Below are 19,068 nucleotides of genomic sequence, written 5' to 3' on the forward strand. Positions count from 1 at the left end.
AACAGGGTACTGGGCTGAAAAAGGGCTGGTTAAGAAGTGGCCTTAGAACCAAGGCCGAGCTTTGTTTGGGGAGGAGTCAGGATTCATGGTGGGACTAGGCAAGGTATTTAGGGAGGTTAGGTCACAGGACAGGGAAAGAAAGACAAAAAGTGATCAGGAACTGGGCAAAAGGAGTATGTGGTCTGGAGGTCCCTGGTTCCCAGCCATCCTTGATCATTCCTGCCTCCCTTTCAGGCCAGGAACCCTCACTCTACCGCCCACTTCTGCCCTGGCACGCATGGGCTTGGGGCCTGCTGATGGGACTGCAGCCTTTCCTGACAGGAGGCAATGGGTTGCCCGCTTGCACCCTCCGAATCCTTCAGAACACACCTCAGAGGGGACTCGCTCTCCCTGCCCACCCCACCCCCTGGTCACCCTCTGGCTCTACTCAAGTCACATCCCAGGGTTTGGCAGAGCTGGGTCAGCCCCTCCTGGACTCTAGGACCACCAGTAGGATGCAGGAGGGGGTCCCGTGGCAGGTTCTCTGAAGACTCCACACCAGCACCCCATTCTTACCCTGACTCCTGAGTGTTGTTGGCATCTCCTGGGGCTACTTACTTGGAGGAGCCTCAGCTGTGTTTAAAGGAGGCTGAGGGAAAGGCAGGCAGTGGCCGTGGGGAGCCAGGCCTGAAGGTCATAGCAGAAACCCGGGGACGAGAAGGTGACACAATGGAGGGGAGGGGCAGGGTCCCTGGTCCTATGTCCCCTCACCCTCATCACTTATCTTCCCTGTGGCACCTGGGTGGTGAGGGGTGCGGTGGAAGGTATTCTGTGTACCTTTCGGGAATGTTTGCAGGTCTCTTAAAAAACATCCCAGGACTGGGAGATCAGGGTACCTATCCTAAAAGTGGGGGCACACCCAAGGCAGAGGAGATGGTGGCCACGGCCTCAGGAGAAGAGGTGACCTCAAGCTTTGTGGGGGATAGTGGAGCGACTCAGCTCCGTGGGGGCTCCCCACCGGCCCAGCCTGGGGAGCCATACCTTTCCGGACACTACCGTCAGCGCAGGCATAGTCCCCAGTGCTGAGCAGGAAGCAGGCAGCTGCCTTCTTGTTTCTGTCTCGAGTGCCTGAGCGTCGCAGGGCCCTGCGCTCCTCAGGGTTCGGCGTGGAGGCCAGGGGCTGGGTCAGGGCAGCTCCCTCCTCCTCATCTGACAGCACGGCGTTGGCATCGCCATTCTGCTTGGAATCTAAAGAGGGCAGACAGAAAGGAGGCTGGGTGAGGGCTGGCCGGGCCCTCCTCACAGGGAGGCCTGGGGTCTCTCAGATCCCAGACCTACCGTGTCACTTCCCCTGAGCCAGGGAGGTCTGGGCCTGGAGGCGGGATGCTGCCTTCCCCCTCCCCGCCTTGGCCTACAGTCTTTCCTGGGAGATGGGCGCCACACGTGCCCTGAAGCATGGACTCCCCAAGTCTGCTGCAGGCTGCCCTGTGAGATCAGCCTCAGAAGGCGGCCGACTGCTTCTTCCCTGGGTCTAGCCCAGGCTGACACTTTATGAGCCCATTGCCTCAGAGAATGCCTGGCTTATGGGGGTGAGGGGTGGCACTGCTAGGGTTACACTAGGAGACTGGCTTCCATGGCTGTCTGAATGGACCACCTGAAGGCAGTTATTCACATTCACCAGGCATCCAAGCTGGAGTCCAGCACCCAAAGTATTTAGAGCCCTCTGCTCCTGGAGCTCACCTGTGTCTGAGAGGGGCCTGGGGGAAGAAGCTCCCACTGCTGCGGGCTCTCGGGCCCAAGCCCCTGCTCCAGCAGAGAGCACCCCAGGTGAAGCTGGGCCCTTGGAAGTGGGGGGTGGGGGGCTCACTCGATCTGAAGGCAGTGGCCTTGGCATTGGCCAGTAATGCCCTTACCGTGGGCAAGCAGTGAGAGTTGGCCCAGCAGGCTAAGGCATGGCTTACAGGGCCATAGGTTACGTGTGCACTGAGAAGCCAGCCTAGGGACTCCCACATTTGATGTTAAGTTTCCCTCTGAGCCCTGAATAGGCCTCGGGGTGCAGCTGAAATTCCCTGGGGCACTAGCTGGGAGATTTATATCAAGGGGTTGGGGAAGCGAGTACCACTTCGGTAGGGCAGAGGAGGGGAGCCTGCTGGGCGCTGTTTTGTCAAGGTCTTTGGCAGACCCAGGCCCCTGAATGACCCCAGGCAACGACTGGCTCCAGCATGTATGACGAGCACCCAACAACAGGCCACAGATGAATGTCTCAAGTCAGGTACCTCCCCTGGAGGACAAGTACCATTTTGCCCCAGAGCCTAGCCAGGAGCTGCTACCTTAGTGTCCTGGCTACTCCCAGCTTCCCAACCCCTGGCACCCAACAGCACCCTGATACTAGGAATCCTATACTTCCCTCAGGAGCCCATCCCATACCCAATAGTGAGGTTCCCACCTAAATCCACATTCCCGAGGGTTAAGCTAACTTCCTTTCCCGTCTCCTGGCTCAGGTGTAGGCAAGTTTTCCTGGGGTGGTCTTTCCCATCCTTGAAGAACAAGGTTCAGACCCTCAGCCTCTCCCTTCCAGGACACAGACAAGTGTTGCTGCCACCCTTCCCTTTGCCAGCACTGTCTGGGCTACCGCCTCTTGGTTCCCTTCCATTCTGTATTAAACCCCAAGCCCAGGACTCAAACTAGTGTACTGAACAGAAGGCAGCCTCCCGCTGCCATGATGTTATCACATTTATTAGGCCGAGAGACAACAGACTCGAACGTTTGGAAAGAATGATTCATGTGTTGAAGCACCTTGGAAGAACAGCTGCCCTGTTCTCCATCTAATGACAGTGCCTGCTATTTGTAAAGTGGTTTTAACTTGTCATGGGACTTTCATATCAAATGTTTGGGCCTCATCAAAGTCTGGGGGATAGGATATTAATATCACTCCAATGTACAGGTGAGGAATCTATGCCGACAGTCCAATCTAAGTGACTGGTCTCGGGACACACAGCAGAGTGGCCAAGATGGGATTAGAAACCCAGGCTTCTAATTTACAGCCCCATGGACTGCCACCCGTAGCCTAAGTTCAGCGGGATACTCACTCCACAGACCCTGCCCTTCAGGAAGCTATCAGAGAACCAAAAGATGGAGAGATTCGGCCTCAATACTTTATCCCCACATAGGCCCGTTACACTTAGGGCCGTCCAGAGCAGTGAAGCATAATCCCCAGATTCCCAACCCCCGGCCTCACCTGCCCGTTTCCTCTCCACCATAGCCTCTTCCTGGGCAGCGGGGCTGGTATCACTGTAGGTGCTGTCCCGGGGGGATGTCTCCTCGGACTTGCAGTAAATGGGCGACTCGAGCTGGGGCGGCCGTGGCACGTGCTTCTTTCGTTTCTTGGGCAGCTTCTGCTTGGCCATGGCCAGGGAGTAGTACATGCCGAAGTTGTTGACGATGACAGGCACGGGCATGGCGATGGTGAGCACGCCGGCCAGTGCACACAGCGCCCCCACCAGCATGCCTGACCACGTCTTGGGGTACATGTCCCCATAGCCCAGCGTCGTCATGGTGACCACGGCCCACCAGAAGCCGATGGGGATGTTCTTGAAGTCTGTGTGGTCGTTGCCCCGTGGGTCGGAGGGCCTGGCGCCAATGCGCTCCGCGTAGTAGATCATGGTGGCGAAGATCAGCACGCCCAGGGCCAGGAAGATGATGAGCAGCAGGAACTCGTTGGTGCTGGCGCGCAGCGTGTGGCCCAGCACGCGCAGCCCCACGAAGTGGCGCGTGAGCTTGAAGATGCGCAGGATACGCACGAAGCGGACCACCCGCAGGAAGCCCAGCACGTCGCGGGCCGCCTTGGAAGACAGGCCGCTCAGCCCGACCTCCAGGTAGAAGGGCAGGATGGCCACGAAGTCGATGATGTTGAGCAGGTTCTTGACGAAGTCCAGCGTGTCTGGGCAGCACACGATGCGCACCAGGAACTCCAGTGTGAACCACAGCACACACACGCCCTCGATGTAGGTCAGGATGGGCTCCGTCTCCACCTCCCGCCGGAAGCGCACACTCGTGGTGTTCCCCACTCGGTGGATCTCCGTCACGTTGCGGTCGATGTTGAAGGCCTCGTGCGTCTCCAGGCAGAAGGTGGTGATGGACACCAGGATGAAGAAGAGGGAGGCGAAGGCCACCACCTGTGGTGGGGTGGACAGTGGGGGCAGCCGTCAGACAGGGATGGGTGGGCCCAGCGGGGACAGGGACCTCTGCTTGCAGAGGATGGGGACATGAGGCAGTCAGCTCATTGGTGACAGGCTGCAATTCCCTCCTCACAGGGTCTTTATCCATCTCCTTAGGTGCTTTAAGGCCATACTTCCCAATCTTCCTCGCGGTGCACAGAAGTCAGGCTGCAACTTAACAATGGCTGTCCAGCCCTGCTTCCTGCTTAGCTCTGCCCATCTCTAACCCAGTCGTGCTTTAAGCCTTCTCAAACTGTCATGGGTGTAAAACTCATTGGGGAATCTTGTTAAAATGCCATTGTGATTCAGGAGGTCGATGGCAGGACCTGGGATTCTGCATTTTTAACAAGCGCTCAGGGTAGGCTGCTTGTCCACAGAGCAAGCTTGGAGTAACTACACTTTAAGGGAGTGTTCCTCAAAGTGAGGTCCTGGACCAGCAAACTCGTTAGAAATGTAGATTCTTGGGCCCCACCTAAACCTACTGAATGAGAAATGCGGGGGGGGGGGGGGGGGCCAGCAATCCGTTTTAAAACTTTGCAGGTAATTCTGACGCACATTAAATTTTGAGGTCCACTGCATTAAGGGATATGCCCCAAGGCAGGGGGTTGGAGGGAATGGCCCTGGACCTCTTACTGCCAGCTGAGCCTACTAAGCTCCAGCTAGGAACCCCCTCCTCAAGCCCCAAGTCCCAGCCCCTCTTTATGGCCTCTCACTTTAGGATGTCCCAGCCAACAGCCCAGACAGTGAAAAGTGCCTGAAGGAAGACAATATGCTCCATGGCAGGAAACAGGGTGGTCTGCCCAGAATAACCACCCCTCCCTTCCCCAAGAACTGACATTTCCTGGGACACTGAGCTCTAAAGAAAAATAAACTGCACCCATTCCGATCAGAACGTGGCAGTGGCTGGTCCAGCTGCTGAGATCTCGGCTAGAATGATGACAGCGGCACTCAGCAGAGGAATGGCTGGGTTTAAGTGTCCAATCATTATGAATGGAAATGAAATGCATGTGTAATTACACCAATTATGGATACTTCATCTGTTATTCATGCGCTGCCATTCACCACTGTCAAGGTACCCATTGCTGTGGTCCACGCCCCATGCTGCTGCCCCTTGCTGGGTGGGTGGGGGTGGGCTTCCTCCCTGAGCAGAGGGCTAAATCTAAATAGGTGGGTGAGGGACCATGGCCCTACGACCACTTGGCAATCCCCGTGCCTGCCCCATCCTGACTGCCACCTGGTTGTGGTATTGCCCGTCTAATGATGCCTCTCAGAGATGCTTTCCTGCCTGGGAGTCTGCACTGGGAGGGGGAGGGGCACACCTTGTTCTCAGTACCACAAAACACCAAGGGGAGTCTGGGGAAATGAAGCAAGAAGCAGCAGCTCCAGGGCTTCCAGAGCAGGAGCGAGTCTGAGGAGGGAACTTTGGGAAGGAACATTCACCGGCTGCCTATTCTGTACCTGCCACAATTGGGCACTCTGTGTGTGTTATAACCTTCAGTCTTCCCAGTGACCCTATGAGGTATGCCTCATCATTCCATTTTAGGAAGGAGGAGCTGAGCATTCGATTGCTTATATACTTGCCTAGGGTCACACAGCCTAGAAGGGGTGGAAACACTTAAACTCAGCACTGCTTAACTTCAGAGGTTGTACCTTCTCTTCACACCTCCCGGGCAGGGACAATTCACAGGCCCAGGAAAGCCTTCTCTGAATTATCAGTACTGCTCCCAGCCAGCTCCCGGATGACTGCTATTTCACCCCATGGCTTAGGACTGACACCCATCTGTCCTAATAAGGACCTAAGTAAGACTTATCTCATTTATCCTTAAACATAGACAGGCTGATCAGATAGAACACAGAAGAGGGGTAGCAGACCAGACACACTTTCCCCACTTCACAACTTTGCCTGGAGCTTCTCCTGCCTGCTTCTCCCGTTGAAGGTAAATTTCAAGTTCCTTTTCTGGCCTCATTTTTCATCCCCCGAGAAATGGGCTGCCATGGCAATACAGGCTGTGGTGGGCATTAGGCAAAGGGCTCCAGCCTATGGTTTCTCCTTGGCAATCCAGAGATGAGCTGGTAGAGAGAGGCATGTATCCAGTGACTGCGGTGATGCTGGGAACCCAGAGTCCTAGTGCAGCCCCCCGCCCCCCCAAAGCAGAGGGGGTTGGGGTAAGGGCTGGGGACAGCACGTCCTAGCTTTGCCAGTTAGCATGGGAAGCAGGAGCTTGCTCTCTCCAAGGAAAGCTTAGCCAGGAGAGTTGGCCCACCTGGGAACTGAGCGTGAAGTTAATTAGTGACTTGGAAAAACAAGTTCAGAAAGAGCTGCCAAGGGGCTAAGCAGAGGGCACAAAAAGGGGGAAGGGAGGACAGTGGGGTCTGGGCCACTCGCACCCGCAGGGCTGAGGAGCCTGCCTTGGTGCCTTCATCACCTGCCGCCCCACAGGTCCTTCTGCCGCAGACCCAGTGGGTACAAAGCATCGCTCCTTCATTAGAGAGCACCCCCTAGAATTCCTGCAGCGTTCACTCACTTTTGCTTTTTTTTGTTTTAAACAAAGAACTGTCCCAGTCTCATCTATTTACTTCCGCTCCTCACCTCTACCCTCTCAGAAGAGGAGGGCGGGTGAAGAGTAGCCACATGTGCCCATTTCTCAGGGGCACAAGAGGGCAAAAGACTAGCTCAGGATCAAACTGAGGCCAGGTCTCCTGATTCCCAGCTCAGAGCTCTTTTTTTCCACTTGGCCCTCCAACCAAATGAGTGGGGACAACCCCCTCCTCTTTGATGAAACCCTGGTAGGGACTCAGTTTCCTGCGACCTCTCCAGGGCTGGCAGCAGGTGCCAGGCAAGCCCCAGGAAGCCCTCACTCCCGGAGGAAACAAGCAGACCTGAGACCGAACTGTGATAGAGGCAGGGACGCGGCCTGTGGCATATTGCCCCAGGTGGCTGCCAAGGTTACAGGTCCCCTTCAGGGCCCAAATTATTCCTTTCTCTTCTAAGTTATTCTCCAAATGGAATTATTTTGTAAGTGGTGGTCCTGCTTGCAACGAGGGCCTTTCACCAGGCCCTCGTCCCCTGAGAAATGGGCTGTCATGGCAATACAGGCTGCGGTGGGCATCAGGCAAAGGGCTCCAGCTTATGGTTTCTCCTTGGCAATCCAGAGATGAGCTGGTAGAAGAGGCATCTATCCAGTGACTGCGGTGATGCTGGGAACCCAGAGTCCTGGTGCAGCCCCCCGCCCCCCCAAAGCAGAGGGGGTTGGGGTAAGGGCTGGGGACAGCACGTCCTAGCTTTGCCAGTTAGCATGGGAAGCAGGAGCTTGCTCTCCAAGGAAAGCTTAGCCAGGAGAGTTGGCCCACCTTCCCCTCTGGCGGCAGGAACATTGTTTCCTTTCTTACACTGTCTTCACTGGGGGTCTTCCCAGGACAAAAAAGGGTCCAGGCAGGAGGCGGCGGCAGACGCAGCAGCACTACCTGGTAGAAGTCAAGGCCTTTCATGGGGGAGCCTCCTGTTGAGCCCCCACCCGACCATCCTGCACAGCTGGCCGTGCACCTCAGAGCCTCCTTACCATTTGCCCCCCACCAAACAGGATGTCCTAGCTCTCCAGGCCTCAGGAGAGCCAAGATGGAGGGCAAAGGACCGCTAAGGAGCCCTGGGGTCAGACTGCCTGGGTTCGTCATCCTGGCTCTGCCACTCAACAGGTAAATGGTGCATTTTGTGTTTCCTCTCATAAAGTGGGGACCCACCTAGTAGTGTTACTGTGGGATTCAATGAGCTTCCCCATGGCAAGCGCCTCGCACACAGTAAGTGCTCAATAAATGGTGACAGAGCTGAGGTTGGGGGTGGGGACCTCCAGGACCCTGCATGTAGCTTCTGATAGCAAGTTAGATCTGGTCCGGTCACAAAATTCTTGCATTTTAGAAGTGAAAGGGACTCAAAAGGTCACACCATTCAATTCACTTTCTGCTGTTTTACAAATGAGGAAACTGAGGCCCGGGGGAGAGGTGACTTGCCCTGGTTCCCACAGCCAAAGCCATCAGTTCTTTCCATTGCCTGAAGACACAGGGCATGAATTCTGGACGTCCAAACCACCCATACAGAAAACTGCCTGTGTGGACTGGTTGGGCCAGCAGCAGCTCCTCTCCTGCCAGCTGGGAGGGTGCAGGCGGGCCTCACCACCCTGGATAGGGGGTGCCTAGCCTCTGTACTGCTCCTTCGAGCTTCGGGCTCCCCTTGAGCCTCTCACTGACTGGCTGAGAGCTGAACACAGACCCAGGTGTTTCAGCTGGTGGGCCAGCCCCGAGACCAGCCTACTTTACCGAGCTCATCCTAGGACTGTCCTAGTGGAAACGTAAAGTCACACGATTCTGGGTGCAAGTCGGGTTCCGCTACTGACTGCCTGAGAGACCTCAGGCAAGTTTTTTAACCTCTCTGAGCCTTAGGATCTTTGTTCATAAAATGGAAAGTTGAGCACCTACTCCATGCCAGACACAGTTCTGGGTGCTGGGGAACAGCAGGAGACAAAACAAACATTCCCTGCCCCTTACTTCCATTCTAGTGGAGGGACTATCAACAATTTAAAAAGTAAAATATATAGAATGTCAAACGGTATAAGTGTCAGGGAGAAAAACAAAAAGGGGAAGGCATGTCAGCATGGGAGAGCTCTCTCAAATAGAGTGGTCAGGCAAGGTCTCAATGTCAAGGTGACATCTACGTAGAGACTGAAGGAGCTGAGTTATGTGCAAATCCAGAAGAGCTCGAAAGGCAGAGGTAACAGGTGAGGCAAAGGCCTGAGGCTACGGCATGCTTGATGTGTCGAAGGGATGAGAGTAGTACTTACCCTATGGGGGTGTTTTGAGGATGAAAAGAAATGATATTTGTAAAACTCAGCCCAGAGCCTAGAGTGTCTCAGGAATCTGGCACAGGCTGGGCTGAGGGGTGGTTGGGAGGTGACAGACACCAATCATTGGAAACTGAATACAACCAGCGGGGGCAGGGGAGGGGAGTCCAAGGAGGAAGGAGCAAGGAGACAGATGGACAGATAAACATAAGAAGACTCATGCCCAAAAACCTATATTAAGGATGAAGTGTAGGAGAAGAGAAATTTGAGAACACAGCCAAAGATATTTGCAGAGGAAGATCTGTAGGGATGAGATGAGGAGGTGAGCCTTCTGGGGAAACAAGAGCCCAGTGCCCAGGCAGTGCTGGGGAGTGGGCAGCCCTGGGGGCTGAGAGGCGGGAAAGGAGAGGGAGTCTGCCAGACAAGGCGCCTCCGAGCCGTCCCTGGGCTCCTGGGCGTGGGCCTGCGCCGAGGCCCTGGTCCCAGCCAAGGGACCCCACTCCTCTCTCCTAGGCTCCCCTAGGAACAGAACCCAGCCCCGCCCCTCCCATCCTGAGCCAGGACCCTCTGGTTCCAGTGTCCAGAGCCAGCCCCTACCTAATCCTGCCCCTCCCCCCAAGCCAGCACATGGGGCCTCTCAGAGCCACCGAGCTGCCTAGAGCCAATGAGTCCCAGCCCCAGAAGGAATTCAGTCCAGCCCAAGATCACTGGCCAAGAATTTATCCAGCCAAATATCGCCCATCTGTGTCCCATCTCTGCTCGGGCTGGCCCCTGGCCAGGAAGTTCCCCTCTTCCCTAAGTCTGCATGGTTGGCCCTACCCACATTGAAAATTTATTTATTTATAACCTGCCTCCTTCTAAAAATCACTTAAGGGAGCTAAGTCATTATCCTGCAGGCCTTACCCAGCTTACCTTCTATTTCCTCATAGAAGCTTCCTTGCACACGGCCTCCCAAGCCCATACCACACAGAGATGAGACTTATCGCTTCCTCCTCTTACCTCCTAATGAAATTTATTTTTGAATACTGTGGCGCCGCTCCTAATCTATCTTGTTTACCACTACTATTTCTGGTTACCTGGTTTCCCCCCCGACTGCCACCTACTCTACCTGCCCTGGCTCTCTTCAGGAATAGGCAGCACCTCTGACTCGTCTTTGTATTTATAGACTCCAGGTGTTGTAAGTAGTAAGTGCTCAATACACGTTTTCTGAATGACTTGAGTCAAGGTGACTGCCTGCTCCCTCTCCTGGTCCTGGGCAGCCTGTCACGGGGAGAGACGGTTAGCCCCACTTAACCGGGGCTAGCGGTGACAAAGCTGTACCCAGGAACCCTTTCAGGTACCTGGGCTCTCAGACTCTGTGGTTCTCCAGGGTGGACCACATCTATAGCCTGGTGGGGACCCCTGCCAGGGATCGGGTAACCATCACCCAGGCTATAAAAACCCCAGCAGGGAGCTGGGCAGAGGTTGTGGCAGGTAGGCTGCCCAGGAACAAGGCTGGCATGAATGCCCTGGTGCCAAGCATCCCGGGCTGACACTGTGACACATGGCCGAAGTGAGGGGTCTGGCGGCTCCCCACCCCCTAAAGGCCAGCTGCCTGACTGTTCCTGCCTGCTCTTCCTCCAGCTCTCCTCAAAAGTCCAAGTGCATTTTATCCCTTCCCCCACTCTACACCCAACCCCAAAGGGTGACAAACAGAAACACCTCATCATCCAGAGACAAGATGCTCAAAGGCAAATGTTGGTCTGTTAGATCCAGAGAGAAAAACATAAAACCACCCCAGGAGGAGAGAGAGGCTGCCTCAGGGCAGGCAGGATGGAAGGACGTCTTCTGCTCTCCACCTGACACCCCTCTTGCTTCCTGAGGAGGCAGAGGGGCTGCTCTGGGGCGTGCTGGGCGGCTGGGAAAGGCAGGACACCGAGTGCCTGGGCTTGGCTTTCTGGCTCTCCCAGAAACGAGTCCTGCGCTCATGCTGAAGCCTATGATGTCGGACACTGGAACCGACCAGACAATTCCTGGGCTGAGAAGCCAGGGACCTTCAGAAGGGGTGAGAAAACTGAGCTCTGCATTTCCTGCTTAGAAAACCTTGGTTTCATTCCTCTGTGGGGATCAGGGGACATAAAGTCTTCTTTTTTCTGTCCTATGAAAAGTCTGACAGTGAGCAAAAAGAGAGAGCAAGCTCAGATGTGAGTAATTCTGGGGAGTGAAGAGACAGGAGCTGCAATCAGAAGGGAGAAGTAAGGGAAGGGACAGGAAGAGAGCAGAGGTGCCCCCTCTGAGCCCTTCTAAGTCAAAAGCCTTCTCCAGGCAGAAGCCACAGGAGACGGCTGAGGGAGTGGTACAAGTACAGGCATGAATTCACAACCTGGCTTTGGATCCGTTCTCCCATGAACGTGGTCACCCAGTGTGACCTAGAGCAAGCCCCTCCAGGCCTTGGTTTCCTATTCTATAAACTGAGGTTAATAATCCTTACCTCACGTGGGCCAGATAAGATATTAGAAGAAAGCAGAGGTGACAATACCTGACACATAACAGATGTTTACTCAATGTGAAAACCCAGCTCCAGCTGCCTTCTGAGGGCAATGGGAATCCTGGGTGTCACGTCCTTTCCTTAGAAGGGAAATGTCATGGGAAAACTCTATTCAGCTACTGATTTAGCCAAAGGAGGACCATCATCCTTATGAGGGCTGATAACTGAGCCAAAGCCAGCCCAGCCCCTGGGACCTCTGCAGAAGGATAGAGGTGAGAAGCGGGAGTGTCCTGGGCTTTCATTTACCAGGCCTCCTGTCTGCCCTCAGAAAAGGAAGAAGGCCTGATTCTAGAGCTCTGGATGCTGCCAAAACCACCACTGGTTCCCCTAGTCTGGGAAGCCACCCTGGCTATTGCTGAGCCCTCACCTTACCTGGGACTGAGGACAGTGGGCAGGTGGGGACAGGACCAGCTCCCAGGTCAGGCCACAGAAATGGAACCACAGCACCACCACCCAGGGGCCTGGCCACAATTAAGGGAACAGGGGTGAGCACCCCCTACCTGAACTAAAAGGCTCCCCGGGCCAGGCTGGTAGCTAGGCAACAGGCTCCCAGAGTCAGCTCAGTTCACTTTCCGTTTGTATCTGGTCTGCTCCTGTCATAACACACTACTCAAACCAGATGCTGTGTGAAGAGACACCTGGGGCAGACTGCTGCTCCTCCGCCCTCTGTCAGGGCTCAAACCCACAGCACTGCAGGTCCCTTCAGGGCGGGTATGCACACAGCCAGGGGACAGAGTAGGGAGCATCAGCCCGGAACCCCTGCACCTCAGACCCTCAGGCCTGGAGGGGAATGACAGTAAGTTTTGCGTCTGATGCCACTGTCTGCTCCTGGGTTTTCTGTCATCCACAGGAGGTACCGACCCTCAGAACACCTGCCAGGCTAGACTCAGAAAGGAGCCACCTTGCCACCCAGAAAACAGCCTCCTTTAGTGGAAGGAACATATTATAATGGGAGGAGCAGGGGCTTTGGAGTCGGGGAGCCCTGGCTTTGATTCACAGCCCACCACTATCTGGCTGTGTGATCGCAGGCAAGTTGTTTACCCTTCCACGGCCTCAATCTGTTAAATAGGGATAATACCTTGGCTGCAAATTTATTGGGAGGATTAGGGATTAATGCAAAGTACCTGCATAGAGTGCTCAATAAATGGCAGTTGTTATTAATTTTTAAACATCACGTATTTTCATTTGTGTCCCAGGAACAACTGAAGCTTGCCTAGCAGGACACAAGTCCTCTTTGGCATGACTGCCACCAAAGCCCATACAGCTGGGCACAGCAGTCTCAACAACCAGAATGCTGGAAACTAGGGGTGGTTTGCTGGCTCTGCTATTCGTTCTGTGTCTCTGACAAGACTCTGAATGTCTCTGGTTTCTGCATCGTTTCAATGGGAAGGATCCACCTGCCCGGCCCCAAACTTCTGACCTCAACTGGAATGCCCTGGCAGATGTGACTCCGACCTAAAAGGGCCAAGAATCTTGGGCTCAGGAGGACTTCAAGGGGCCGACCAGGCTCTGAGCTTACTCAGAGCCCCCTAGCTGGGCCACTCTTCAGTGAGTTGAGATGAAAATAGTCACTGATGGTACAGCACCTTGGAATCCAAGAGGGAAGAACCTGAGAAGGTGATATGTGCCCCTAGGGATCCCGGAATGCTCAGAAATAGGGCCTACCTCCCCTAATCACCTCATCTCATTCCTGCCTCTCTGGCTTGTCCTCTGTCCCCATCTCTATCGAGCTACATCTCACTCCTCCTCCCTGCCCTGGTCTAGTAGTTAATACCAGCCTGGCCCCTTCCTGCAGCCCTGCAGATTTCCCAATCTCCTACCCTCCCCTGGGGGCAGGAGGGAGTGGAACTTTTTCTTCCGCGACCAGGTTGAGGCCCAACACAGGAAGTGCTGTAGAAAGAGGCTGGGCTCTGAGACTCATTACTATGACACCTTGGGATGCCAGAGGTGAAAAGATCAGCTTCCACAGCAGGAGAAAGTCCCCAGACCCAATACCTGATGTTGCTCTTTCCTGTCTCCCAAACAAACCCCAGCCACGCTTCAGGCTGCCAGCTCTGAGATCAGACAGCAGCCCCTCGAGTTCTCCTTTGTGAAAGAATCTAAAGCCATCCTTCAGGGGTTTTTCTAGCTGCCCAAGTATGTCTCCCTTCCACCCTAAGGGGGTTCAGGGAAACTGAATTGACTTGGGGAGGGAGTAGGGGGAGGCACTAGATCTTGCCTAAATCAACCTAAGCCACCCACCCACTCCATACACCCATTTCAAACAGTCCCCTGAACCCGGGCTTTCTGGGAAGCCACGCTGTGCTGCAGCAGGAAGAAAAGAAGCGGCAACAAATCTGGGCTCATCACTAGGCAGCCACACTGGCTGTGGGAGCCTGCTGGGCCCAGACATTAGGTCCTTCCTGTCTAACTCTCCCCTCACCCAGGTTGAAGCCAGGACATCCCAGGTGTCCAGGAACGCTTAGGGTCATGGCATGGATCAGGATCTTGACTTATCTCTTTGAAAAAGGCCTCTCCCAAACCTGGACGACAGGCCTGTATTCTGGTCCCAGCTCGGCCTGTTATGAGAAGAGGCCAAAGACAGTGTCCCCTTCTTTAAAACTCCTAGTTCCTGGCACACTAAACTACTGGGAGGATTTAAATGATGGCCCATATGGAAGTAGCTAAGGCAAAGGCCTGTCAGAGTACGTGCTTAACACACTCTCATTTTCTTCCCCTAAACCTTGCCTGACCCCTAATTTCAGCTCTCTAGGACTCTGGCCCTGTGGAAGACTGGGGGTGGGGGTGGGGATGGGGGCGTAGGATAAATGAAGACAGGTGGCCTGTGCAGAAAGAAAAGGGTGGAAGAGCTCAGCTAAGGGCACCCCACTCCCTGGGAGGGGATGCAGCAAAATAGGCAACGGGGATTAGGTCTGAATAGTAAATCAAGTGAGTGCAATCTCCAGATGAGGCCTGCAGGGGAGAGGGTGAGGGGTGTGATTCCCCTGGGGGCCCATGAAAGGCAGGCGGAATCGGGAGGGAATTGGTGGAAAGGTAAGTCTGTCTGGCCTGGCTCCTCCCTGCCCCGACCCACTACCTCCATGCAACCCCTTGCAGACCCCGAAGGAGACCCAGGGTCCTGCCACTCACCCTGGCCGCTCTGGAGGAGTAGGGATCCTCAAAGAGCGCCCACATGCGAGGCTGCCAGCCGCGGCATCCCCCGGACCCCGCGCCAGGGCCCGCGCCTCCCTCGTGGGGCCCCAGGCGCTGCAGGGCCAGCTCCCGCTCATCGTCGCCGGCCTCGTCGCCCGGCCCTACGCCACCGCCACCTCCGTCCGGGCTCTCGAAGATATCCAGCGCCTCCTCGGCGTCGCGGTGCTGCCGGTAGGTCATCCAGCAGCAGGGCTCCACGTCGGTCTCGTCGATGCCCCAGAAGGTGAGCTCCTCCTCGAAGAGCGGCCCGCACACGTCGGCGGGGCAGTGCAGCTTGCCTGTGCGGTAGTAGTTGAGGACGTAGGCAAAGACGCCCGGGTGCCGGTCGAAGAAGAACTCGCAGCCCCCGCCGCTGCTGCCGCTGCTGCCCGCACCGCCGCCATCCGACTCTGGCCGGCCCCCGCCGTCGGGATCGGCCAGCCAGGCGAGGCGGGTGCCCGGGAGCGTGCGCAGGGTGCTGCGGTAGGTCTCATGTCGCGTGCCGCCCACGTTGATGATGATCTTCTCCGACGCCTCGCCCTTGGCCATCTCCTCCTTCAGACATGTTTTGGACGGAGGCTTGTTCCCAGACTTGCGCCCGCGGTAGGAGGAGACACACACCGAGCTGATCATAAGAAGCGCTGCGGGGCTTCGGCTTGGGGCGGCCGCTGCCCTCCAAACACCCTTCCCAAGGAGTTAGCGTCAGACCGGGGAGGGGGAGGAGACGACGAGGAGGCAGGAGGCGGCGGCGGCCCCCTCTGCGGCGTGGCTCTGTCCCTGCCTCCCCCCCCCCCCGGGGCGCGGAGCAGGAGTTGGGTTTCTCCGGTGCACAGGTGGTTGGGGTTTGGGCAGGCAGCGCCGGGGAGGGAGGCAAGAGGGGGAAAGGAGAGCCGAGGACCCCTGCGAGGGGCCGGCGAAGGCAGGGCTAGCACTCACACTGTCCCCTGATAGTACTGGACACTCAGACGCTCCGGCCCGGGACACGCCCCCCCCCCAAAAAAAAAGAGCAGGAAGCGCACAGTCCGGGAGCACCGCGAGGGGCCGGGGCGCGAGGGCGTTCACACTCACACGGGCCGCCCTCCGGCTCCCCGACCGCGCGGAGCCCCGGGAGCAGCCGGCTTCCCCGCGGCGGCGGCGGCGGCAGCGCAGCAGCAACAAGTCCTCGGAGCGGCTGCCGGGCCGACGCTCTCACGGCAGCCGGAGCTCCGCTGGCCCAGGCTCCGTGCGGTCAACACGAGGCGGCGGTGGCGGCATGTGGCCTGTTCCCCCCATTCATAAATCCAGCGCAGGGCACGGATGGCGGGCGGGGCTGAGCGGAGCGCGGCGATCTGGCGGGCCGGGGCTGCGCAGGGCGAGGCGGCGGCAGGAAAACCAGCGTGCCCGCAGGAGGGAGCCTCCGGTCTCGCGTCCGCGGCTTGGGAGCGGCTGGGAGCGGCGCTAGGCTGGGCGCAGCACGGCGGGGGCCGCGCTGGGGCGGGGGGGCCTCAGACGGGGCGTCCTGCTCTGCGCCGGGGCTGGGGGGCGACGCCGCTCGCGGGAGCGGGGCTCTGGGCATCGGCGAAGGAGTCTCCCGGGCGGTGGCTGGGCGGCCAAGGACACCTGCAGGCTTCCCGGGCTGCGCCGAGCGAGAGCCTCAGCGTAGCGCCCCGCCGCCGGGCTCCTGCGATCTGGCGGCGCTGGGAGCCACGCCATCCACGCGTCTGGCCATCTCCGGGCGGGGCGCCGGCCTTGGCTCGCGGCAGGGGGCGGGTGAAAGGTGGCCAAAGGGAGGGGCACCTCGGCGCCTGTGGGCTGGTGCCCAGGGGGCGCACCGTCTCCCTCCGGCGATGCTAGCGGACGCCACAGTCCGGTGGCGCCTTTTCCTCCCGGCCCCACCTCGCCCGGGCGCGCCCTCAGCGGGGCGGGATGGGCGTGGCGTGGCACCCGGCCGACCCGGCTCGCGGCAGGGCCCCGGCGGCGGATCTCAGCCTCCCTCCGCCGAGCGGCGCCCAGCCGAGGCGCGTAACCCCCTCGCCGCCAGCGCCCAGCCCAGCGCGCCGCCCCTGCGCGCCGCCACCATAGCCCCCACTGCCAGCTCCCCGCCTCCGCCGAGCCCGCAGCTCCTCCCACTGCAGCCCGGGTGACTCTAAAGCGCTCTCGACCCCTGACCTCTAACCTCCGCTCACCCCTTCTGGCTGCTCCAGTCGCCCCTCCCAGCCAAGCTGGTCGCTTTGTTGTGGTTTCGCTGCGGTTTCATTGCGGCTGACCGGAGGCGGGGGAAGAAAGTGAGTTGAGAGAAGGTGTCGCGAAGAGGTTGCCCACTCCTGCACCAGACACCGTGTTGAGGCCTCCTCACCACCCCGCTCCCGTCCTGTGCCTTGGAGGCCCAACCAGGCCCAAGATGCCTGTGCCTTGGAGGCCCAACCAGGCCCCAAATGCTTCAGTCACCGAAGTCTCTACGGAGGAATGGGGGAGCTGGCAGTCTCCTGGTCTGGGTGGCAGGAAACTGGAGTTCTGGGTATGGGGTGGGTGGCCCTGAGAGATCAAGTTAAGCCAAGACTCATCGTTGCCCTACGGTGCATAGGAAGTGCCCATGTACTTGCCTTTCAACCTCCTTGTTCTACTGTTGTTTCACCCATTGCAAGTTGACTTTGCCTGTTTTATGTCTCATCTCCCTGTTTCTGACCCTGAGCTCTCCCAGGCCCCACTGTTGGCTCCCACAGGGCCTGCCTCTGAGAACTTGTTTGCTAAGTGACTGAGAAGCTGCCGTGTCCAAAACATTAGGCACCAATCGACTTTACTGGCCTCATCCCAAGAGCAATTTCTAGAGTCATTTGTTTTTATTTATTTTTAAGTCCAGAACCTCTTCTACATCTTTAAATTAATCCTCTTTTTTTTTTTTTTTTTTAACAGCTTCAGGCAGCCTCCACGTCCATTTGGATGCTGTAAGGAGGATCTTAAGGCAGAAATAGAGGATACTTGACACAGCGGCCCTGGGCACCTGTGTACTGTCCAATTTCTAGATCAGGCAGTACCTGGTTATGTTGGGGAAAACAAGACAAGGGCCTGGGGTGCTCAGAGGAAAGGTTAAAAGCCCAGTGAAAATTCAAGGGATTATTATAAGCAAAAGTCTCATCAATAATGAAGCCGGAAAACCAAAATGACGATGATCTTTGATGATCTGTACTAATAAGCAGAGGAGATGGGTACCATCCTGAACAGTGGTCAGAAACATACATTTACTGGCACCCCTTTTGTGTGCAGTCCCCCCTACCCCTTGGACCTGATGTCTGCATTCGGGAGGTTAGTGGGCTTTGAGTTTGCTTCAGCATAAAAGAGAAGACCCAGGACTGACCAGAAGTCGGAGTGAGAAAGAATCACAGCAAGGGTATTAAAGAATTGACTGGAATGAATTGCTTTAAAATCCCATCTGGTTGTGTCCTTGGGGTCTTTGTCTCACTTTCCGTTCTTCAGGCTGGCTGAACTCAGCCATTCCAGGAAAGGGAGAGGTTGATGGGAGTGGGGTGGGAGAGATGAAAAAAACCATCCCCCCCGCATCTCACGCCTGAGTCATTTGTTTATTCAATAGGTATTTCTTGAGTGCCTACTGTATGCCAGGTGCCATTCCAGGCACCGGGAATCAATGAATAAAATAGAACCCCGCTTCCCCTCGTTGCCCTAGTAAATCTCTGCCTTCTTGGTGCTTCCATTCTGCAGTTTGTGAGTGGTGACAGGCATGTGGGGAGATGGATGGAGGGAGAGAGCTGCCAGGGGGAAAGGAGGTCTGGAGGGGAGGTCAGAGAGCCGGAAGGGTGGGGAGAAGAACACAGGAACAGCCGAGGAAAGCCGAGGGCCCAGCCTGGGAGAGGTAGTGTGGTCAAAGTGCCCTGGGGGCGAGGGCCCCTGACTCAGCGCACTCACCGGCTTCTGGAGAGGGAAGCTCAGTCTCAGACCTGGGGCCTCCAGAGGCCACATCACTTGCTGAAGGTTTTATTCTAGAGCTCTGGGCTAGCCAATTACCTGGGCTTTTCTGGAATTGTCTGGGGGTTCAGTGTGCTGCGGTTGGCATCACGAAGCTTGTCTCCATGAGTTCTGTGTGTATGAGGTCATGCTATTTCCCCAAAGCACAGAACCCAGGAAGGACAGGAGAGCCCCCTGCCCAGCCTGCAGTGTGACAGCCTACTGTGGATGAGTGGGTGCTGCCCCCTGGTGGTGCTTGGAGACCCTGCTCCAGACATCACCTCAGCCCTGGGCTATGGTAATGCGGAGAAACAGGGGCAGATAGGCCTGGGGTGACAAATGATTCTGTTTATTCCAGGACCTCAGGTATCTCTCCCAGCCTAACTCTCCCATCTGGGATCTG

General features: G+C 56.8%; 1 protein-coding gene across 4 annotated transcripts in view; it reads right to left on the reverse strand.

Moving 5' to 3' along the window:
• Positions 1–16,712, reverse strand: part of KCNC4 (potassium voltage-gated channel subfamily C member 4) — a 60,555-nt gene extending 43,843 nt beyond the window's left edge. For 2 of the 4 annotated variants that reach the window (XM_081026875.1, XM_081026876.1), the window contains exons 1-3: positions 14,685–16,704; positions 3,218–4,154; positions 1,021–1,227 (exon numbers count right to left, since the gene is read on the reverse strand). In XM_081026875.1, the coding sequence (XP_080883001.1) occupies positions 1,021–1,227; positions 3,218–4,154; positions 14,685–15,359 (1,819 nt within the window). In that variant the 5' untranslated portion in view covers positions 15,360–16,704. Of the gene's footprint in view, positions 1–1,020; positions 1,228–3,217; positions 4,155–14,684 lie in introns of all 4 variants that reach the window. The other 2 variants (XM_081026877.1, XM_081026874.1) reach the window with 2 other exon arrangements.
• Positions 16,713–19,068: the final 2,356 nt, after the last annotated feature.

This window comes from Rhinolophus hipposideros (assembly GCF_964194185.1).
Source record: "Rhinolophus hipposideros genome assembly, chromosome: 19".
NCBI lineage: Eukaryota > Metazoa > Chordata > Mammalia > Chiroptera > Rhinolophidae > Rhinolophus > Rhinolophus hipposideros.